Consider the following 24,230-nt stretch of genomic DNA (forward strand, 5'->3'; position numbering starts at 1 on the left):
TCAAAGACGACATGTAGTGGTCTCGACTCCTGATTTTCTTCCTGTTTCCTTCTGGGTGCCTTTGATTTTAGAGGAATTGGAACTCAAAATGCTGCTTGTGTCTTGGAAACTTCTCTCTTTCTTTTTATTTGAGTACAGCTGACAGTGATGTTACACTAGTTTCGGGCGTACAACACGTGAGTCCGCATCTCTGGGGGTCAGGCAGTGCTGCCGCCTGTCACCCTACAACGCTATTTGTCAGTAATCTTTTTATTTATTTATTTATTTATTTATAAATTGGGGGCTGAGGAGAGAGAAGGGAGTCAGCAAGGACATTCTCTGCTAACTGTGTTTACCGCTGCCATCATTTTGCCCATTTTTCTCTCCTCCTTTCTCAAGGAGGAAATTGAAGCGGTTCCCCAAATACCTAGTTAACTTCTGCACACGGAGACTCAAAATAACATCTGTGAAATACCGGAGTAAGTGATGAAATCCTGGGCAAAAAGGATAAATGGTGGGCTGAAGACTGACGGGGTCTGTGAACGGAGACAGAGCAGCGCTCCCAGCCCCCACCCCTGCAAGCGAGCGGTGCCGACTACCATGGAAGTTGGTGGTAAATTAACCCAGTGATCTGCGTGTGGCTCAGGGACCCTATTTTATCCCCTTTCTGGTCCTAGTCCCTGATTTCCCAATGAGGGACCTCTCAGTGAAAATGACCCCATAAAGGTCTCTTGTTTCTTCTTAAAATTTTCCATTCTAGTCTTTGGCTGAAAGAGAATTTAAGGCAATGGTTCTCAACCCTTAGTGCAGAGGAAGCCTGGATGTCTTCCTAATACTCACTGAATAGAATTTCCAGAAAATAGAACGTGTGCACTTTGAAAATTCTGATGCAGACCAAAGACTGAAGACTGAAGACTGAAGTTTGTTTGGGTCTGTGCAGTTTCTACCTATCTCACTGTTGGCCATATTTAGATTCTTTCCATGTTTTACCTTGTAAATGGAGGGAGAGGGGAAGGTTGGAAATGAAGGAAATGAGATATTCATTATTACTATTATTAAATAGTACAATTGATATGTAATGAATCTAGACACATACATTCTAAAGAGAATGAACTTCCAGGCCAGTAAGTCATGCATATAATATTAACAAAATAGTTTCCAAACATTTGTAAGAACCCTTTTCTTAAAGGGGAAGCTTATTTACCCAGAAACCCAGTAGGTTTAATAGACAAGACAATTAACCTGACTTAGCAGTGAGGTAGTGAAGAGTAGAGTCTGGGTATCTGGTGGGCCACCTGCTCCTTCCCTTCCTCTTCCCATTACACACACGCACACACACATGCACACGCATGCGTACAGGCAAGTATATGCTCAAGGTCTACAGAACCAGAGATGCAAGGATTCCTCTTTACATATATACAGAGAAAGGATGGGGATTTGGGAAGGGTTAGCCACGGAAGCATTGAAAAATGTCCAAAGGTAAAGGAAGCACATCCCAACGATCTAGGAATATGGTTTTAGCCAAAGTAATTTCAAGACTTCCCCATCCCACTGGCAAGACCTTCCCTATTATGCAGATATATTCAAACAGCTGCAGTCCACAGTCCTTCGTAAGACCATCCCTACTGGGAAACGGAGTCCTCTGAGCCTGCCGTCCTTAACTGTTGGATTTACCCAAGTCCCTTTGTTCTACTTCCATGCTTACCAAGCAACTAAGCACTCTGGATTCTATGGGTAATATTTTTCACTGTCAATTAATAAACTAGAATTCTCATTGCCACGTGACTTCCCAAGCAGGTTTTCCAGTGGGGGGAATAGCCTGTCATCAATGCAAATATAAAAACAAATATAAAAATACCAATGCAAATAAAAAAACTCCAGGGAAAAATGGTCAGATTTTCCTACACTGGTCCTGTGAACTTGGTCCACCACTAAGAGGCAGAGCTGCTCTCACTGAGCTGAACCCATGGGCCACAATAAATTCATGAAGGTAACAACAAATGCTGCCTTCTGCAGCCTCCTGGTACACCACGTGGCTGCCTTCTCCTGGTGACACATGCTGATATTGCCACTGGCCAACTGAAGCCGTTTTTCCAGTTTGAGTTTTTGATGTTTCTCACACAGAATGATGCCAGACTCTGTCATTTGTCCCTCAAAGTGGGTGCAGCTTGCCTGAAAGTTCAAGCTCCAAAACTCCTTCCCGAAAGTCCCTTTTCCCCATGACCGATTCTTACTTGGAGCCCCTCTCACATTCCCATGTAACTTTCTGGTGCGGCGAGAGCTCCATCACTGTCCTTGGAACCTTCGACATCCACACCGCTGAACCATTTAATAGTAAAACTTCCTGAGAGAAGAGCTTAAACACCATGTCTCCACATTCTCATTATCCATAGTCTCTGGAGCCCACTTCAATCAGACATTCGTCTTCACGACTTTACTGAGATCAGTGTTGTCAAGAGTCCCACTGGCCTTCATGTCAGCAAATCCCATCGTTAATCCTGGTCCTCAACTTACTTTGCTTTGGACAGTATTTGACATGGTTTACAGTTGTTTTCTTCTTAAAGCACTTTTTTCTTGGCTTGGTCTCTGTGACACCAGGTTCCTGGCTTTCTTCCTATCTTATTGGCAGCCCCGTTGCCTTTGCTAGTTGCTTCTTTCTTGCTTGACTCCAAATGCTGGTGAGTCTCAGGAATGAGTCTTTTTGACCTCTTCTTTTATATTTGTCTAAGTTCACCCTTGTTCATCTCAGCTAGTCTTATGGCTTTAAATACTGTCAACAGACTGTGTAGCTCTAGTCCCTCCTTTACCAGAATTCCAGATGCATACCCACAGTTGTCTACTTGGCATTCCCAGCGGCGTGTCCAATATAACATAACACATCCAAAACAACACACTCCATCTCCCTCACCCAGTTAGCCCCACCCATTGTCTTCCCCACCTCAAGCATCCCTTCCCCACAGCTCAGGCTTCGTCTCCAATTTCTGTTTTTCTCTCCTATCATACATCCCATCTAATGGCAAACCCTGTTGGCTCCACTTGCAAAATATCACTCACTCTGACCACTTTTCATGACCTCTGTTATACCATCTGGATTATGAGTCTCCTGTTTGGTCTCCTCATTTCTTCTCTTGCGCTTTACACAGCAGCCCCAGTGGGTTCTTTAAAGTATAAATCACATCCTATCATAAATTCTGATGCCTTCTCTTCATGTTTCATTCTTACTTTGGCTCACGGACTCTGCAGGATCCACGCCCTGCTGACCTCCCTATCGCTCTCCCTACCCCTCACTCTGCATTTAGCCACACTAGCCTCCTTGCTGCTCTGGAGATGCCGTGCTGCTCACTCCCACCTTGGCGCCTTGGTACTGGCTGCTCTCTGCCTGCAGTGCTCTCCCCGCCCCACCCCCTGACACGTTCATGGCTCACTCCCTCACTTCATTCAGGCCTCTGCTCAAAAGTCCCCTCTTTTAAGAAGGTTTTCTGATCACCCTTCTCAATAATGGCTCCCCTCCCGCTCCCTGTCTGCACTCTACAATCTCCTACCTACTATATTTTTCTTCGCAGCACTTGTCACTACCGGAAAGTGACTTGTTTTCTTATTAACTGTCATCTCTGCTGGAAGAGCAGAGCCAGGAGGGCAGGCACTTAGCCTAAACTGTTTTCACAGCTGCACGTTGAACACATTTTTGATGATCTCTTGGCCAACTAAGTAGACTTATTAAGTATGTGACTACATTTCTCTCGTCCAAAAGGAGAAACAGGCTGAGAGGCTTTTCTTTATGGCTCTTTCCAAAGCATTCATACTGGGTTTGAATTTTGTATCCTTTGGCTGGTGTTATTTCACCACATCTTTTCCACATTTTCTAGAACTGGGGGAAGGTTCTGTCCCCTGAGGATCTGTCAATATGGACATTAGATGCCACTCTGATATTAGGAGGGTCTCTTCGTTGGAAGCAAAGAGACTACAGTGGGAATCTGCATGTGTAAAGCATTTACCTTATCCAAGACTCCTTCCCCACTGCCACTGGCCTCCCCTGGAGACACTGGCAGGGGTGCCAGAAGGACAGCAGTAGTGAACAGAGAAATGAAGGGAACCCAAGGGAAATCAAGGGAAGTCATATTAGCAGCAGGTCCCCGTCCTAAATTTATAGACTGTGTAATCATATTATTTCATTCATTCATTATGGTCGCATAGAACTAGAAAATTTGTCAGAAGCTCTTAAAATTGCCACATAAAAGTAATCATGTGCATACCTATTATGCAACATGTACGACAAACAGTTTAATGGAAAGATAATTAATAAAATTTCAGTCCTACCTGTTATACAGGAGACGCTTGAAATCTTGAAACAAAGTGTCTTTATTTTTGTCAATAAATCCAATGACCGAATAGCTAGTCGAGGAAAAAAAACCATGGGAAACATGCATTATTCACTAAGCAAGAGCCACCTTTAAGTTTCTTGACAAGTCTACAAGCCTTTACACTGTTAATAATGCCATCAATCATCTGTAGAGCTAATACTTTCCACTTTGTTCTGTGTTAAAGAATATCAAATTTACCTACTAAAAAGAGGGGATGTTGTTTCGATTCCTCAAAAGGAGAACAAAGATCAGTACCATCAGTATGATTAAGACCGTCATTGTCTACTGGTTTACTGCTTACCTCAAGAAGATGACTCTTAAAAAGATAGCTGTGTTTATCATCCAGCACTCCTAAGATAAAAGCAAAACTGCGACATACAGGAACTAACAGTCTCTTCCATAAGGAGGTCAAGGTGACTTGCCTAAGGTTCTCTCAGTGTGTTCAGGGTGGGATAAAATAATCCAAGAAGAACTGCAAAGGACGGTAAGATCTGGATAAGCAGAGGAGGAAGAGGAAGGGAGATCACACAGGGAAACAGATCACATGAAGGGAGGGGGCAGGCACATGCACAGAGGACAGGAGAGGAAACAAGGAGGCCAGCATTCATGGTTTGAAGGAAAAAGAGGAGTAAGGTCCTGAGAGGCCGGCTACATCTGCAGTGGGTGAGGGAGGGAGGGGAGCTGCTCTGTGGCAGCGATGGGCGTAGACCCCACCGGGAGGAGCGAGTACACTGCTGGGGGCACAGAACTGACGGAGGCTCAGAGGCTGTGCAAAGACGAGCTCTAGATGCCCCTGACAGCTCGACTTTCTCGCCGGTCTGTACTTTCTGGCTTGACGATCATCACATCGAGGCAATTCTCAGATGTCTTCCCCTGACCCTCACCAGTGTGCCAGCCCCACCTATTTAATTCTCCGAGGGGGTTCCTTCAGGCTGCAGTGCCCAGAGAAGCTTCAAGGTCGCCAGGTCCCAGAATCCTTCCTTGCCTCACACACCCCAGATCCGCTTCCTAAGGCCTTCAAGTCACTTTGCACTAAAACCTTGAAGCCACCTGACTCTTAATCTTTTGTCCAACCTAGAACATTCGAACTGTTAAGTCTTTATTTTGGCCTTTAAGACTCATTATGATTTGATCTCAATCTAATTTTCCAGGCATTTCCGTACAAAAGGACACACTCCACTTAAATGGACCTAGTTACTATTTCCTGAATATTTCTAGCACCCTTCCCACTTCTCCCTTTAAAAATAATTCCTAGCATCTAAGGACTAGCATCAGCCTTCCTGGGCTTCTCATGGATAGAAGAATTACATCATGTGATTATTTCTAAATTCTGACAATACTATTATTAGCTGTATGGTGATTATCTTAGACCATCTTCTATTGCATTGATGTATGCATGCAAATGTATGTATATTAAGTATATGCATATTTATGAGTAGAAATAAACACACACACACAATCATATAGGTATGTATGCAGTTTTATATGGAAAGCTCTTTGTGGGCGGAGACCAGACCTTATAAAACATTGTGCACACAGAAGATAATGCAATAAGAATCTAGAAAAGGATCAAAGGGCTGAACGACAGCAGGGGAAGTCTAGGGCACAGAAGGGTCAGCTAGCATTCTGGACTAGGAGTCTGGAAACTAGTTACTGTCTCAGCCACTCCAAAAACTTACTGTGTGACCTTGGATGAGGTGTTATTACACACTTTACATAAGTTTCTCCATCTATAAAGTAAAGGCACCAGGCTAGCTGACCTCCAAGGCCTCTGAACAGTCTGCTTTGATGCTTCCGAACTGGAGAGACGCATCCTGCAAACGAGGCCTGCGTTTTCAGCGGGAGAGTGTACCCACTGCTGCCTTTCCCCTCTTCAGTGTTCTGGAACCTTGGAACAGGACCAGAACAAGTGGAGAATGGTGCCATTCCAGCACTAATGGCTAGTTTGACAGATGGGGTGATCATCTCGAGCCATATTATTTTATGACTCAGAGTTTTAATTTAAATCAGGGACAGCTATTAAAATTTCTTCAAATGTCTTTTTGGCATTTGTGGAGATGATCATTTGCCTTTTTGTTATAGTTGTTGTTATGTAATCTCTTCCTGAAATGGGTTATGGTCAAGAGACTTCCTAATGTAAAAAATGAGGCAGGAAGAGAAGAAACTAAACAATAATCAGATAAGAAGTGGTGTTCAGTGGACAATGCACAGTAAGTGTAGCAGGCAGAAAAATGCCCCCCCACCTACCCCGGAAACCTATCCATGTCAAATTCCCAGCCGCTATGAGTGTGATTTTCTATGACAAAAGATGTGATGATGTCAAGGATCTTGAGAGAAGTGGATCCTGTATTACCCAGGTGGGCCCCAAATACCACCACAACTGTAGTTTTAAGACACAGGCAGGGGTGCCTGGGTGGTTCAGTCAGTTAAGCTTAGGTCTTAATCTCAGGGTTGTGAGTTCAAGGCCCATGTTGGGTTCCCTGCTGGGCGTGGAGCCTACTTAAAAAAAAAAAAAAAAAAGAGGCTGAGTGAGTTTTAACCCAGACGTGCTGAGCAGGCAGCAGCAGTGTGAGCACAGAGGCAGAGACTGGAGAGACGCGGCCGTGAGCCAAGCAGTGTCTGCAGCCACCAGAAGCTGGCAGAGGCGAGGAATAATCATCCCCCAGAACCTCTGTCCCAGGCCCTGTGACACCCAGAGTTCAGACTTGGGGCCTCCAGAACTGAGAAAGCACACACTTCTCTCCTGTTGTTACTATTGTGTTATCGCAGCCCTAGGGGCCTCTTACTGAAGTAGTTTCTGATATCTCTTATCAATTTCTACTTTTCTGATATTGTGACCAGAAAATGTGGCTGGTGAGACTTCTACCTTTCCAACTGACATTTGGAAATAATATGGAAAAACTAGTTACCACTCACATAGTCATCCAACTGCTTGTAGCTCTTCGCACGTGATGGTGGCTCTTGGCTCCAGGCCCGCGAGCCTCCTGGCTCCTCTCCCTTCCTAATTCCCAATTCTTGCCCCTGACGGAGCCTCTTTTACTTTGAGGACTCAGCTTGGATATAGCACTTCCTGCACCAAAACCTCTCTACATTCCTCGCCCTGGCATGGTTCTCCCTCCTCGGTGTTTCCATAAGGCCTCACACATCTCCCGTTTGACCCTTCTTCCCATTGTTCATTATAGTGACTTAGCAGGTATGCGCCCACCGCTGGACCGTTAGCTTCTTCACAAAAAGGCCCACCTCCTCCATCTTTTCTCGTTAACATCCTCCCATGAGGTATTTACCCATCAGCTGCTCTGAGCACCAGCTACGCCGGGGCTGTGCACGGCTGCCATCGTGTGCGCTCAAGAAAGTTGGAAAAGTAAGGAATGAATGAAACAAAGCCAAATTTTTTTTTTCTTTAAAGTGAGATGAAACTATATTCGCCCATGAGGTGGCTAAAAACCACAAACGAGTAGGAAGACAGTTTTTATTTCCCCTGGCTCTGTTTTCTGAAGTGAAGCTGCATGCAGATCATGGTGTTAGGTCCCCACGTAAGATACTCACACTACGTCACCTGCATAATGCCGGATTCGAAAATCTCGATCAAACTCCAGGATCTTGTCTGAGGCGCAGAGCTAAGAAATCAATAAGGAGATTGGTGTGAAAACAGATTATTTTCGTTTTCCTAAAAATATACTCCAGTGTCATGTAAGATGATGAGAGTGTCACACATCATGCTACCATTATGAACAAAATCACCCTGTGTGGGGCTTATGTGGTAAAGCCTGTGAGCTTTCACTGGAAGTCCTCACAGCTGGACTTATTTCCCAGCCACCCTGGCAGGTGGATACGGCCATGTGACGAGGTGCTTGACAGTGGACAGGGAGAGGAAAGGAAGTGTGGCTGTGTCAGGCCAAAGCTGGTAAGAGGTAGATGACCCTGTATGATAATTCCTCTTCTCCCACTAGCTGGATGCAGAGAAGGACAGCGGCAAGGGGATAGAAGAGCTGGAAGACAGAAGAAGTCAGGGTCCCTGGGACAGAAACGGACTACTGTCTCTGGTGCGGAAAGCCTGGCTGCTGTCATAAGTGGCCCAGCCTATCCTGACTGACACAGTCTCCTTCTGTTCCAGGCTCCACTTAGGGAATACCACACTGCGGGCTTGCCGTGTGCTAGGCACGTACATCTCAGGCATTCCTCACTACTGACATTTAAAATATTAGGAACTCTCTTTTATACACAAGGAAATTAAGGGTCAGAGAGATCAGGTAACTGGCCCAAGTCACAAAGCTCATAGGTGGTCATTCTGGGAAGGATTCTTGGGGCCAGATGTAATATCTGCTCTCCTAGGCACACAATGGCCTGGCTCACTTGTCTTTTGCTGAGCTGGGAGTCAAGTTCAGGGTTATCATTTCAAAGGAGACCAACTTCCTCCAGCTATTTCTCCCTGAAGAACAGTTTATGGAAAGGCAGTTTTTCTGTGGGATGGCCTCCACAGTCTCCTTGTTACAGTAATGCCCAGACTCCTTTGTCTGCCCTGTGAAGGTTCACGCAATAGCGTACAGGTTCTGAAGCAGACATCTAAGAATCCATAAAGCACTGAGTGCAGTTACGCATGACAACTTAAGTTGCACTCTTAGCCAAAAACACCCCCAACCAGAAGGGTGGCTTCTACACTCATAACTGGACTAGTAAAGGAATAGCTTACCCATCAGACAAGTGAATACTTACCAGAAATTAGAGTCAGACTTCCGAGGTTCAAATCTTGGCTCTACCATCTACTTGCTCTGCATCTTCAATAGTTACTTATCCCAGATAGCTGTTCTGAAGCTTCCATGAACCACGGAGACCAAAGTATCTAACATACAGAGGGGTCTCCAAAAAATGGAATCCCTCTTTTCCTCTCTCTCTCTCGTTAACCATTTTATAAAAACCTTTCATTTATAAAACTCCTCATGGAAAAGGACCCAGGAGATGCCCACATTAATTGAATATTCTTACATTTGGATATTGCAAAGTCTCAAGTGATCTGAACACAGAAGGTTTTTGACTTTTTTTTAAGTTTTAGAAATAATTAAGTTCGGTATATCATTTAACTTTATGTTTACAGTACTTTGAATAGGAATTTCATGGTTTATTGGACCATTTGCCTATCTCTCCATGATAACTTTAATGTAGGAGGAACCATTTAGCTCCTAAATAAATACAAGGCAGAAACCTCAGATTTAACATGCCAGTAGCTTGAGGGGATCTGTAACCAACAGCAAATGATAACACCTGGTGTAATGTACAGGATAATAGAGTTTTTTAAAAGAAAGATTCATAGTGATGAAAATATCCTGACAGCTTGGTTATCCCATTTCTTTCCTTTGTTAAAGCAGTAATCCTAGAAATTAACACACTTTAGAAATCCCCATCTCGGGGCACCTGTGTGGCTCAGTGGGTTAAGCCTCTGCCTTCGGCCTAGGTCATGATCTCAGGGTCCTGAGATCAAGCCCTGCATCAGGCTCTCCGCTCCGCAAGCAAGGAGCCTGCTTCTCCACCTCTCTCTGTCTGCCTCTCTGCCTACTGATCTCTCTCTACCAAATAAATAAATAAAATCTTAAAAAAAAAAAAAAAAGAAAAAAAAAGAAATCCCCATCTCAGGGGAAACCTCCCCCAGCATCACCTCCCCTTACCCTGTCAGACAAGGGGAGTGGGGAGGGAGATGCTGGAAAAAAGAGCCACTGGGTTAGAGTCAAAGACACCTGTGTTTCTACATGTAAAGAAAAGAAAGAAAATCCCTGGGGCGCCTGGGTAGCTCAGCTGGTTGGACACCCAATTTTTTTTTTTTTTTTAAGATTTTATTTATTTGACAGACAGAAACACAGCAAGAGAGGGAACACAAACAGGGGGAGTGGGAGAGGGAGAAACAGGCTTCCCACTGAGCAGAGAGGCCGTTGGGGGGCTCACTCCCAGGACCCCGGGATCACGACCTGAGCCAAAGGCAGACGCTTAATGACTGAGCCACCCAGGTGCCCCTGGGCGTCCTATTCTTGATTTGGGTTCAGGTCATGATCTGAGATTGTGAGACTGAACCCTGTGTTGGGTTCCATGCTCAGCGGGGAGTCTGCTTGTCCCTCTCCCTCTGCTCCATCCCCCTCCACTCACTCATTCTCTCTCTCCAATAAATAAATAAAATCTTAAAAAAAAAAAAAAAAAAGAATTCCGGTCTTCCCAGATAAACTATTATTTTGCAATTTCTTACCACATCAGTGGCAACTGCTTAAAAGTACTCTGTATCATGATTACCTTCAGAATGAGATATTTCAAAATATTTGGTGGACAAATTTAAGTCAGGTGTATAAATGGCCAAGTTGAATCAAAATGAGGTGGTTTATCATGAATCATAGTTACTTATTTAAATGAAATGGAGCCCTGCATGTTTTAGTTTAAAATTCCATATTCCATCAGATTTACTTGGTATGATCGTGACCAAATTCAACTCAATTTTACAAACACTGATTATCTGCCGTCTGGGGTAGGCAGGATGTTAGGTGAGTCTCCAGAACCTGGGCTGGGATTGTAAGGGATGTAGATAACCATTGCAGGATGTAGATACCATCTTACAACAGATCACTTTAAATGGGGTAGGATGCTTCTAACTTGGCTCACTGCTCTGTCCCCAGCACCCGACTTATGCCTGGGAGATGAGGGGCATGTATTAAGTACTTGTGTTGTACACAGGAAATGACTGAAGATCGCCTCTGACCAGAACCCCAATGTAAAATGTCAGACCGCAGGATCTGATAGCTGACTGACTCGTAGTCAGGATCCTAGTCGATCCCCGGGAACAGACCAAGGAGAGAGCCTCTTAGAAAGAAAATGGCCTAAAATAACTATCAGCCAGTAATCCATTTCTTGATGATTTGTGCTTTATCTAGTTAACTGTAGATTCTTTCTGTTCCCATTACACATTTTCAAAAGGAGCAAAATTAGAAAATGGACTTATTCGTGCTAAAAAAAATTGGCAGTGTGTCATAGATTTACATGCAAATATGGAGGAGCAGAAATGCTTTCTTTATGGAAGCGACGGAGCATCGGGGCTATTTCTCCTTCGGCTTCTGGCTGCTGGACAAGCCGGTATTTGTAGGGAACACTGAGGGATGATGGTGGGCCCCTCCTAGGGCAAATCCTAATGGCAAACACACTGTACGCAAAGCCTGGCACGAGAGTCTGACAACCACAACAGCCACCACTTATTACAGAAATGTGATCTGTTTAATAACCTTTTTAGAATGTGGAAAATGGGGAATTGAGAGGGATATCCATTCATTTAGGGGAACGAGTTTCCTTGTGATGGGGAGAATTACAGCCAGAGCTTCTCTATGCTCAAGAAAGTCACGGAGCTTGAAGAACTGTGGCAGAGTACACACACTACATTTTATAACTGATTACAGTAAAAAGTCAAGGACAAAAGCTGTTTTCAGTGCCAGAATTATCAGGTGCAGGAGCAAAATTCGAGCGCATGAACAAAGCCTCTGTATCTATTGGTTATAAATGACATCATGCTTTCTAAAATCATGTTCATTTTTTCCTATTTCTAGCAAATTGAATAGTCTGGAGCTCCCTCTCCTGGATATTATGATTTTTATCGTTCTTGTCATCCCATAAACCAGAGAGGCAGAATTTATTTATAGCAGTAGGCCACTTAATGAATGCTTATGGCTTTCCTTGCTTCCTTGAGCGGACATTCTTTTAACCCAATATTTAAGACCATTTAATTCTGTTCAGCAATGGGGAAAATCTGACAGCTCAAAAGGAGAGGAAGTCCTCATAAAACACATTACCTTTCGGCTGGAAAAATGGCCGTGTTTGCCCAATTTACTATTAAGTGCTTCGAGGAATATTTCGTCGGTGACTTTGCCGACGTTCATGCAGGCGTCATCCAGAATGGCGATGATCCCCTTGTGCTGCTGCTCCACGAGGTCCACGATGATCTGATTGTTGAAGTAATCGATCTGGAGGACACAGCAAGGAAGCCGTTCCAGAGGGACCAGAGACCAGCACGGGCAAAACGCCGGCGCCTGTGCACATCTCAGGGGTTCAGATAAACTTATCTTGGTGGGAAACAGGCCCAGAGTATTACTGAGGTCTGATGTTAAAATGACCACATGTTCTATCGGAGGCTCATTTTTAAATTTCTTTGTGGACTTTATATCATGAAACACTTCGTGTACGTGAGGATAGCTCAAGGCAAGAATTATAAAAGAGGCAGTGTTCCCTCAACACTAACTTTTGTTTTAATCCCTCACCTCACCCCACTCCTTCATACTCTCAATCCCCCAATCTGTTTGCCATTTAATCACAAAACCCACACTCCATGATGTACCAACAAATAACCTGAAAGTATTATTTGACTCATAACTGGATGAGGTCACAGCATCACACAGAACTCGAATTTTTAGTTCTACAGCCTTCGAGGACTAAAACCCAAAAGAGTGTCTTCTCCAGCTTTCCCCAAATGAAAAAGGCACACAGAGGTCTAAAAGACGTTTGATGTCTCTCTGGGCAAAATATAAAAAATTTAAAAATATAAAAATATAAAAAACTTAATTCTAGGGGCACCTGGGTGGCTCAGTGGGTTAAGCCTCTGCCTTCAGCTCAGGTCATGATCCCAGGGTCCTGGGATCCAGCCCCGCATCAGGCTCTCTGCTCAGCAGGGAGCCTGCTCCCCCCACCCCCCTGCCTGCCTCTCTGCCTACTTGTAATCTCTCTCTTTCTCTCTGTCAAATAAATAAAATCTTAAAAAAAAATAAGAATAAACTTTTTGTGTGCTTTTGTGAGCTGAATAAAGTTCTAAATAACAGGATTTTTAGCAGCTTCAGTATATGTGGAGTTTATCCCAAATACCTCTTGTGCACCCGTTTATTCGGAGAGCGCCCATCTCACCGTGCACTGGCCTCACGCAGGCTCGCTGTGCGCCATTTGGAGACGGGCAGTTTACTATCACAGTTTAGTCCTGGGCGCTGATGTGTCCCCCTCATTTAGGAGGTACCTAAACCAGAGTGTTGTCTCCATCCTCTCCTGTAAGATCTATAAGCTCAGAATACACAATTTCCGTCTCTCATGGACCCTGCTCCATGCTATTTAAGGTCCAAGGACTCATGCCAGTTGTCTGTCTGTGGGTTTCAGCTCTGCCCTCCTCCTCCAAGCTCTCTTCTGTATTGATGGACTGATGGCGGGATGGCTTCTGCTTCCTTTTTCATACTTTACTGGTCTGTCTATATCAGTGAATCTCAAGAGGATGACTACCCCCGCCCCAGAGGCATTTGGCAGTGTCTGGAGACATTTTTGAATGTCATGACTATGTGACCAGTGGGAAGAGGCCACTACACATTGCACAATGCCTGGGACGGCCCCACAACAAAGACTTATCTGGCCCAGAACGTCAGTAGTCCAGAGGTGGAGAAACCTGGTCTACATACGTACTTTTATGGTGGACACATATTACTATTCCTAATTAGGGAGAAGAGTTATCTCCAGGTTTTGAAACAATATCCTTACTCTTCTCAAAAAGCAGTAACTCTTAGATTAATTATTACCTGAAGTCTTAGACCTTGGGGGTATGGAATTAAAGACTAGATCTTTTGCCCCAGGGACAAAACAAGTCCTCTAAAGAACCAACTGTCAGACTAAAGTGATGAGTCTTTGCTGAAGAGTTCGGTAACTTTTAGTTCATAAGTTTAAGGTTACTTCAAACGTTGCTTCAAGTTGTGGCTTCCAAACCAGGTTTTTTCCAGCAGTCTCGAATCCCAGGAGGTTTTAGGGACTACAGGGGGCAGGAGGAGACAGGACGAGGTAGCTCAGGGGCAGAGAGGTCTGGGCCTCCCATTCCCACCGCAGACGGAGCATCTGGTGCCCAACTGCCCAGTCCCAGCAGCTAAAAATGACTTGTAAACTACAGCACCGAAAGCCTGTAAAGGTGAGTCAAACAGGGAGACAACCAAGCCTTAGGAACCCCCTGACAGAAGACCACATACCACCTATGAAAGAGACCAACAGAAAAACACTGATCCTGAAACCAGCCGAGACTGCAGATCTAACAACCACGGGCATACACGGAACAGAGACATAGACGGGTGACACCTCGGGAGTCTGACAAGCAAAATCCAGACTGTGGCAAGCTCAACAGAACAAACGGCTCATCCTCATCAATGGAAGGTTGTGAGGAAAAAAGAGAGACAGAGGAGAAAACCTATAGATGTGCGAACGTCCTGTCAACCAACCACGATGTAAGAACCTTGGTTAGGTCCAAATTCAAGCAATTATAAAAACAGACAAAAACAACCCCTGTAAGATGACTGAGGAAATTCGAGCACTGACTGGGTATTTGATGATAATAAGGAATTACTGTTATATTTCTTAGGTGTGATAAAGGTACTATGGTCATGGTATTTATAAAAGTCTCCACCTTTTAGAGAAGCACACTGGGTTATTTAAGGATGATACAATATGATGCCTGAGATTTGCTTCAAAATAACCTGGGGGTGGGGTGGTTGGGTCCAGATAACATGAGCCTGACAACCCACCGACAGTTGTCATGGCTGGTGACAGGCCCATGTAGTTTATTATATCGCCATCTCTGCTCTTACGTTTGCTTGAAATTTTCCATAATAAAAAAATTATTAAAAAATCAATCACCATGTTCAGAAACTGAGGTTTTTTGTTTTGTTTTTTTTTTAAAGGAAATAATTACCCAGAATAGAGATTCCAATCTGGGGGGACCCAGCAGGTAGTCAGTATGGTAACAATTATCTGGGATCTAGCCTTTTGTCCCCTCTAGGACATTTACTTCTTGGTTTATTTTGCTGAAGATATTTGCATTTTTAGGGCTGCTGCTCCCTTTTCAGATGTTTGGCATAGCCTACTGTAGTTGTCGACTTTTCTCCTTACCAACTATGCCTGTGGAATTTGATATCCTGATTTTTAAAGGTTATTTTTGACCAGTATCTCTGAATCCCCTCTGAATAACAAGTTTTATGATTAAATGTGTCATAAAAATTGAAGCTTCCATTGTAATTGTGTATTAAACTGTACAGCAGATCCCTTCTAAGAAAGCTACATCTAAACTTAACTGACTTACATCTTAAATGTGCTATGAGAATTCACTGCTTAAATCACAATTATAGGTCATTCTAATACAAAGGAATAATACGCCTTTTGGTTCATTTGTAAAACAGTAAAATTTACACTAAGATACTCGAACAAAAATTTTTTTCTGGTATTCTGATGTTTAACACATGCTGGGAGGCAAGGATGCAATTTGAGGCACGACTGGTACTAACTATACCACTGTCTCCTTTCTGAATAAGAGGAAAGAGAAAGTAGGAAGGTGGGAAGAAATATAAAAGTAACCTATATACAGCCTATCAAATAAGCTTTTTAGGGGCGCCTGGGTGGCTCAGTTGGTTAAGCAACTGCCTTTGGCTCAGGTCATGATCCCGGGGTCACGGGATCGAGTCCTGCATCAGGCTCCCAGCTCTGTGGGGAGTCTGCTTCTCCCTCTGACCTCCGCTCTCATGCTCTCTTTCACTGTCTCTCTCTCAAATAAATAAAAATCTTTTTAAAAAATAAGCTCTTTACTACTATGTCAGATATTAAAAAACTACTAACTTTATTGTGTGTTCTATTTGGCAAGAGAATAAACAGTTTCATAAACACAGAAGTGTGTGGAAACCCGGAAGTTTTTGCATTTCTCAAGTCTGTTCTCAAAATTGTTTAAAAATACAAATTTAAAAGCAAACATTACTAGGTTTCACCCTGCCACAAGCAGGAGGTCTAATGGCAAGAGAGCCACCCAAGTCATGCTTTGCAGCAGTGCTGTCTGGGGCTCCTGCCCTGGGGCAGTCCCACTTTCTGGCCCGGCCTCACCAGACGTTTGACTGTGACAACTGTCAGGGTTCAAAAAGGGCCACATGAAGGTGATACCAGCTGGGACACGAAGGACAGCCGAAGGAAGGAAACGTTAATGATTTCACGCCTGGGTTTTGGAGAATATAAACTATAATAACCAAAGATAGTAACAGTGCCACTTAGACTGCAAAGTAGAGGAGCGGGGGGAAAAAGCAGAAATAAGAGAAGAAAGGGGACGGAAAGAGAATAAACTAAATTTGGAAGCCAAGCTCAATCAGTTTAAGGCAAAAGTTGCTCCTTTGAGTGACCTCTCTGTGGCGCTAAACTCTACGAGACAGGTATGAGCCAGGAGACCATGGAGCACCTGCTCTCAAGTCCAAAGGCTGTAACTCAGCATTCCTGCGCACCAACAGGGCAGTCCATCCAATGAGAGACATTCCACCCGTACACCCCGAAAATGACTTTTCATCACGTATCTCCAGAAGGAAAGCTAATGTTCGGATGTTTCATGGGCCCAAGAAAATTGCAATGGAGCAGTTAAAACGATAAGCTCTGACACTCTTTGACACCATGCGTGGGGAGGCTACCTTCCCGAGGCGCCCACTCACGTGCTTCCAGGGGATGCCCTCCCGCTGGTACTCCTCCTGCTCCTGCTTCAGCACGAGCTGGATGAACAGCTGCTGCAGCTTCTCATTGCAGTAGTTGATGCAGAACTGCTCGAAGCTGCGAGAGACGGGATCGATCAGGTTCGGAGACATAACACAAGAACAGCAGCGTCTGAAGCATGTCACCCAGCTTACCTGTTGTTGTCAAAGATTTCAAACCCATAGATATCCAAGACACCGATGACGGTATTTTTCCCATGGATTGTGGTGTCGTAGTTCTTGACCTCAATAATGTCATTGATGCGGGTGACAATCCAGCAAAAGAGGCGTTCGTATATCGCCTGTGAGAGGAACAACATCATTCACTCTTGCCCGCTTGCGACTGTGTCTTCTGTTTAGATCCGTGCTAAGTTTTAAATTCTTACCTACTTTCTCCTTACCACTTAACATAGCTGTTATTACTCTAAGCAGAAAAATAAGAAATGCAGATAAGCTGTTTTAAAAAAAACAAAACAAAACAACTACACGATGCAGGTAACACTCAAGGAAATGGTTTGGACTTTTTAAGATTATTACCGGTCACTATGGCGTTCTGACACCACTCCCGGGTTCGTCTCTGTGCTCGGCTCTATCAATAATTTCCCTATTCCCTCACAGAAGTCGCCTCATTACTTGATTGTGAATTTCATCAGATATTAGAAAGTGGGGAACCAATGAGTTAATATCTACGTTCCAGTAAAGCTCTATGGATTCTAAAAATACAAATATTGATTTTTAATGCTGTGTAAAGATCTGAGCCAAAGACCGCAGTTTGAAATTCTTAGAGAACCCAACGCATATCCAATGCCTGCGGACATGCACAGCCAGACGCACGTGGACAAAGGCACCACAGGCTCCGCGTATGCACATCGGACACAAGGACACTCCACGGCGCGTCTTCAGCACACACCGTTTAGCAGCTCCCTCCAGCCACCTCTCCCTCCGCCTGCACTTATCCACACACCCAGCCTCCTCTCTTTGCCTCAGTCCAGTCTTCGCCTACCTTCCACCGCTGGACTGAAAGGGCTCATCAAAGACCCCAAGAACCTCGGTGTAGACATTTTCATAGGCCTCTGTACGGACGTCTTACCCAGACACTCAGGTCACTCCACCTGGTTTCCCACCTTCTTCTTGAACTTTCTCCCCTCTGGGACTTGGGACGCCACACCTCCCTAATTTTTCTCCTATTTCACTGGCTGCTCCTGCTGGCTGACCTTTGGTAAAATCTCCTCCACCTGACCTCTAAAAGGAGGAGTTCTTCTGGTCCTCTTCACTCTCTAACACCTCCCGAGCCATCTCATTCGATGTTAAACAGACCTGCTACAATACTACGCCCAAGTCTACTACTCCGATGCAGACCTCTCCTCTGAGCGCCAGACTCACATGCTTGACAGCCAACCCGACAATATTCTTAGGGGCTCACAGCCATCTCCTACACTGTGCTGTCAGGACTCCTGCTCTTCCCACCTCCGAAAACTGTTCCCACCTTACTTCTGAGCATGAACAAAGGACTCTAGAAATGTAGGAATTTATTCACTCAACAAGTATTAGCTGACTACTTACTCTGGGCGGGTTACTGGAGATATAGTACTGAAGCAAACATAAACACGGTCTTGGTCTCCAAGGAGGACAGGGAAGTAGGAGAAAGGAAAAACCACACACACACACACACACACACACACACACACACACACACACACATACTCCCCCCACCCCCACCCCAAAGGTGAGGTGCGTGGCATCAGAAGATAATTTAACCTTTTCGGGATTCAGAGGCCAGGGAAGGCTTCCCTGAGAAAGTGGGCTGAGATCAGAAGGATGATTAAGAGTTGACGAAGCAAGAGGGGGTGAGACAAGGGATCCAAGCAGAGGCCACAGCCTGTGCAAAGACCCTGTGGCTGGAGGGAGAAAGGGATAAAGACCACCTACAAGGCCTGAGCGAATACTAACATGCTGGAATGAAGGGAGGAGACTGGAGCATGGTGCAAAATGAGGCAGGAGACACAGGCTGGAGTCAGAGCATGCTAGGAGTGATCCTTGATTTTATGGTTCCCCAGACAAACAGGGGCTGTGGGTTTTACGTCTCCAACCACCCTCTTTCCCCCATTTCTACGCAACCTGCCATCATCTCTCTCCTGGCTACTAAAATATCCCTGTAATGGTCCCCCTGTTTCCATCCCCACCCGCAGAAGAGTCTCCATACTGAAGTCAGAGCGATTGGCCTAAAAATGCAGAATCGCTCGTTGCTTCTGCTTAGAATCCTCCACTCTCCATTGCATTTGGATAAATACAAATTCCTCCGGAGACTAAAACCAAGCCTGGGACTCAAAAGAGTAAAAATGGAATACGTGCCATCTAACCAAACAGCAACAAAGAGGAAGAAAACAAGAAAATGTAATCTTGGGAACGTAACACGCTTGTCATGCAGATAACAGACCAAGGGTTAAAGGGATGAGCTCTCACAAACACGCATCAGAACAGCAAGAGGCCCTGAGGAAGATGTACAAAGGACACACCAGGTGATTCCCAGAACGGACTTAAATACCATACAGACATGCGGAAAGATGCTCAAATACATGGGCAATGAAACGAACGTAACCACAAGGTACTTCCATATACCCATAGTCAGTCAACTTAGAGTCTAAAATCAGTGTGTCCTTTGATGTGGGGTGCTCATTCCTGGGAGTCTGTCCCGTGGGACTAAAAGGGCTGGTGTGTAGGGATACGTGCATGGGATATGGCAGCATTATTTGTTGTAGCAGGGAAAGGAAAGAAGGTCAATGACTTCACAGCACGATCCCCACACAGACACGGAACGTGGAGGATAAGCACTCCCTCGGGCGACCTTCATCAAACACTGGTGAGCCACATGAAAGGGAAGGCGGCAAAAGGGCCCGTGTAGGCAGCGTCGGCTGCCCAGTTGGACTCGTTCTTCTCAGAACGCTCCTGGTGCTCACAGCCAGGGCGTTTTATTTGGACTGTGATGGCCCAGAAGTACCACTCTGGTTTCTAAAAGCCGGAGCCCACTTTCATGGAATGCTTGGACGCATCCTCACGGGAGTTCTCTAAAACCGCATTCCCAGGCAGGGACGATGTCAGTTCGAATCCCACCTTAGCGAAGGCGTCCCTGCCGTAGCTGGCTTCCTGCTCCGTGTGCTGCTTGTCAATGATGTCACGACCTGTGGCCACCGTCCGGTAGAGAAGGGCCTTCTCTACCATGTCCTTCTTGGTGGAGAGTAGCTCTGCTATGATAGATACAACCTTGCCATTTTCAATGAGAGGCGTGTCACCGTCCACCACGAATTTTAAATTTCCCTATACCAGACAGAAAACAACAAGACGCTGTTGCCAGCAAGATTCTGAAATGTTATGTTGGGGATCAATTTGCCAATTAAAGATAAAATTCAAAGTGACCTTGTCTGTAGCACTGATTTTCCTAAATACATTACACATATATTAAAAACCCACTGCTTCATCCATCTCTCCTCTCTGCTCTAGACACCCATCTATCTCTTAATATTCAGCTTTTGTTTTTTGATGGAGAAAAGTTTTACATTTTCATGTAGTCAAATCTACAATCTTTTGCTTTGGGGCTTAATTTGTTGTCATACTTGGACCAATTCTCACTCCGAAGATTTTATAAATGTTTAATATTTTCTTCAAATACATAGCTTTCCCCTTACATTTAAGCTTTTAACTCACTTAGAATTTGTGTTACTAAGTGGTGCAAAGAATCTACCTTTATTTTTTCAGATGGTTAGTTAGCTGCTCCAACACCATTTACTGAATGGCTGAGCTTTTCCTCCTGATTTGAAATGTCACCTTTAGGACTGTCTGGGTGGCTCAGTCGGTTAAGTGTCTGCCTTTGGCTCAGGTCATGATCCTGGGGTCCTGGGATCAAGCCCCATGTTGGGCTCCCTGTTCAGTGGGGAGTCTGCTCCCTCTCCCTTTGCCCCTCCCCCATTTTGTGCTCGCTTCTCTCTCAAATAAATAAAATCTTAAAAAAAAGAAATTTGAAATATCACCCTTATCATATATTAAAGTTTCTGAGTCTACTTATATTTTACTTATTCAACAAGCAATAAATACTTATTAACCCTCTACCAGCTGTCCAGCACATCAACCAATCTCTTGCATAATCTGATGATACATTCGTGCAACAAGTTTTAAAGGACTGTCACTTTTACTATCATTTTAAATCTGGCAGAATTAGCCATGGATCCTCTCCTCTTTTCCCTCTACCTTACTACTCTTCTTTAGGATGTTTTATTTGATCTTCTTTACATGTTTATTGGTCCAGGTAAATTCTAGAGCCATTATTTCAACTTTAAAAATAAAATTCCTGTTTGGATTCTGAAGGATACTGTTTATTTATAAACCTGGCTGAAAGAATGGGACAATTTGTAATATTCAAGTCTTCCTAGTTAGGAGCATTTACTTACGGTAACATTTACATTGCCCTATGATATTTTTACATAGAGATCCTGCCCCTTTCATTAAAAGTTAAATCTTGCCACGTTATAGAAAGGTAAGTTTTATTCCGGGTTTGAATTCATGGTGTCATTCATTTTTTCTAAGGTTACACGTTCACTGTATTTTCAACGTCTATGATTATATAAATAGGAATGAGAGAAATCGGACACAGGGCTCTTCATGTGTCTGAGTTTGCTGCAGTGGTAGTGGAGCACGCCTGGACCCTGGTTGTCCATCTCATCTACCGGGTTGGCCACCATGAATTGTGTGCACCTTCAAGCCAGTCCTGCCACCCCTTTAGTGCTCATTTCCCAATGTGAGAAATGAGATGATCAGGATTCCAGTTCTGATAACTTATGCTTCAAGTGCTACTCAAACACTATTCTGTTCAAAAGATTTTAGCTTATACCATTGATAGTCATATCACTACTGAATTCTTTCATCCTCAGAATGAAACCGTTCAAAATCTGACATATCAGGAAGATGATGAATTTAAGTTTCAAAACCTACAGTGGCTTTGAAAAATCCTTCATAATATTATAAAATGATAGAGCGAACCACAGATACAGTAACTGCTTCAAAAATGTAAGAGAAATTTTCTTTATATAAATTAGTTTTTAAATCTGCAGGGAAAAAACAAAATCTTCTGAAAGAGTGTCCTGTCTCCACAGGGAGGCAATATATTCTCAAAGGTGGCCCTACTCACCAAGTGAAGAATGGCCGCCAGAATCTTATACACCGTTTGAGTCTCCTCAGGTTTGAAGCCAATTACTTTCATGGCATCAGCTACTACTTTGAATTCTGCAGCGTCGTTGATAGAAGACTGGGAATGAAAATGGAAAACTTAAGTCACCGACATTTCACATGAGCATAAAAATCTGACAATTACGAGACTGCATTCGAGTTTAGCCAACATCTTTATGCTTTTGTAGTAAGTCACTGAGTACCCAGAGAAAATAAAATTATTTTAGGGTAGAAATAACACTCAGCACACAAAGTGTCCACCGTGTGTGAGAGCCACCACCACAAAAAACAGGCGTGACATATTTTCCGGAACCTTCAGTGAGGGAGCAAGTCCTGAGCCGCCTCACAGAAGCTGACCGCCACTCTGTGATGAGTGAGGAAAACACGGGACGTGGAATCACAAATGGAAATACTGACCATGGGAGCCTCTCGCAGACACACGCCTGACTATTGTTGCCTGTGGTTTTTTGTTCCACAATTAGTCTTGTAGAGTCTGGGAATAATACTTCCTCTCTTGGATGGTCAGGCTTTTTACTTCATAGGTGAGGAAAAGCAGTACCCCCCAAAGCAAAGTGGGCTGCCTCAGTCATTCAGCAAGCTATTAGATATTTTGGGACCACAACCACTCTTTCACAAACATTTGGTGCATCAGATCTTCTAACTGGTTCAAGAGGGCTGCTATAGATTAAATGTATCACTCCAAAATTCCCTGTGTTGAAATCCTGACCCCTCCCCAAAAGTGATGGAATTAGGAGGTAGGGTCTTTGAGGGGGAATTAGGTCATGAGGATGGAGCCCTCAATAAATGGGATTAAAGCCCTTGTAAGAGGCCCTAGAGATTCCTCATCCCTTCTCCCCTGTGAGGACACAGAGAAGGCTCCATCTATACACCAGGAAGCAGGCCCTCACCAAATGTGCAGGTGCCAGCCAAATTGCTAACCTTGACGAGCTACAGCCATCAGGCTGGAAATACAAACACACATCAACAGAAATTTACAGTGAAGCAATGGTAAGGGCCTATCTCAAAAAAGTTTTCCCAGAGCAGCAGTTGCAGAGGGCCTGACTGATCTTTTCCTCGGTGAATTTCTCCTCTGGTGGGGACACAGGAGAAGGGCACGAGAAGGGGTCCTCTGTACCTGACGAATACCTGTTCCTCTAGTATCCAGGACACAACAAGGAAGGTTTATCCACCTACCTGGTTCTTTGACCTTGGGCAAGATACTTAACCTCTTCAAGTCTCAGTTTCCTCATGGGTAAGGTGGGCACAACAATACAGGGTTGTTGGGAGAACTGGATGAGAATTATGTAAATCACTTCCCTAGTTCCTAGCCCATAAAAAGCACTAGACAAGTATCAGACAGAACTATTATTATAAACTGTAACTGTGCTGAAATTGCATAGAAACTAGACAAGAAATCTAAATGTCCTACTGTGGGAAACTGTCAGCTGCTAGAACCATGATTTGTTCACCCCTTTCCAAGTATCCTTGTCCTTCAGGACTGGTCTCCCCTGCAACCTCAGAGGGTAAATCTTTGTGGGTAGAAACTAATCACGGTGATCTCACTCCCCTTACCAGGGGACTAACTAGCCATGGGCATGTGATGTTATTCAGGTCAATAAGGCATGAGGTTTCCCTAGCCTCAAAGGGGCATAAGCCAGGAACATTGCCTCTGCCTCTAACTTCTGGAACTACAGCTGCCATTTTGGGACCATAAGGAAAATCAGCCCAAGCACACAAGCCAAATCCAGTGAGGATGGGAGAGTTTTAAGTTGGAAAAACAAACAATATCTGGGTCCCTACCAACATTGTGATGGCATTAAGTTAACCAACTCTGGAACTGTTCCATCTCAGGGCTTCTTGTTACATGAGATAATTAAGTTCTTATTGTTTTGGGAGACTTTCATTTGGGTTGAAGGGAAGAGAAAACCCAAATGAAAGTCTCCCAAAACAATAAGAAATTAATTGTACATTTTTCCTCTATTTTTAGGGTAGTTAAGTAAAACTGTGATAGAGTATAAGGCTTTATAGTTGTTAAAATCATTCTATTAACATATTTGTTAATGCAAAGATATTAATAATTATATTGTCATTTAATAAAAGCAAATTTATTTCATCAGTGTTTATTGTATGATTCCATTTATAAATGTATATA

General features: G+C 44.0%; 1 protein-coding gene across 1 annotated transcript in view; it reads right to left on the reverse strand.

Annotated features, from left to right (window-relative positions):
- LOC111151444 (myosin ID) overlaps positions 1-24,230 on the reverse strand; it is a 243,387-nt gene that overhangs the window by 208,334 nt on the left and 10,823 nt on the right. Inside the window, exons 7-13 of the mRNA XM_022509449.1 lie at positions 22,041-22,157; positions 19,973-20,176; positions 17,018-17,163; positions 16,826-16,940; positions 12,152-12,322; positions 7,887-7,957; positions 4,297-4,371 (exon numbers count right to left, since the gene is read on the reverse strand). Coding sequence (XP_022365157.1) covers positions 4,297-4,371; positions 7,887-7,957; positions 12,152-12,322; positions 16,826-16,940; positions 17,018-17,163; positions 19,973-20,176; positions 22,041-22,157 — 899 coding nt within the window. The remainder of the gene's footprint in view (positions 1-4,296; positions 4,372-7,886; positions 7,958-12,151; positions 12,323-16,825; positions 16,941-17,017; positions 17,164-19,972; positions 20,177-22,040; positions 22,158-24,230) is intronic.

This window comes from Enhydra lutris, unplaced genomic scaffold (genome assembly GCF_002288905.1).
Source record: "Enhydra lutris kenyoni isolate GAN:26980312 unplaced genomic scaffold, ASM228890v2 scaffoldscaffold26, whole genome shotgun sequence".
In the NCBI taxonomy this organism is placed as follows: domain Eukaryota; kingdom Metazoa; phylum Chordata; class Mammalia; order Carnivora; family Mustelidae; genus Enhydra; species Enhydra lutris.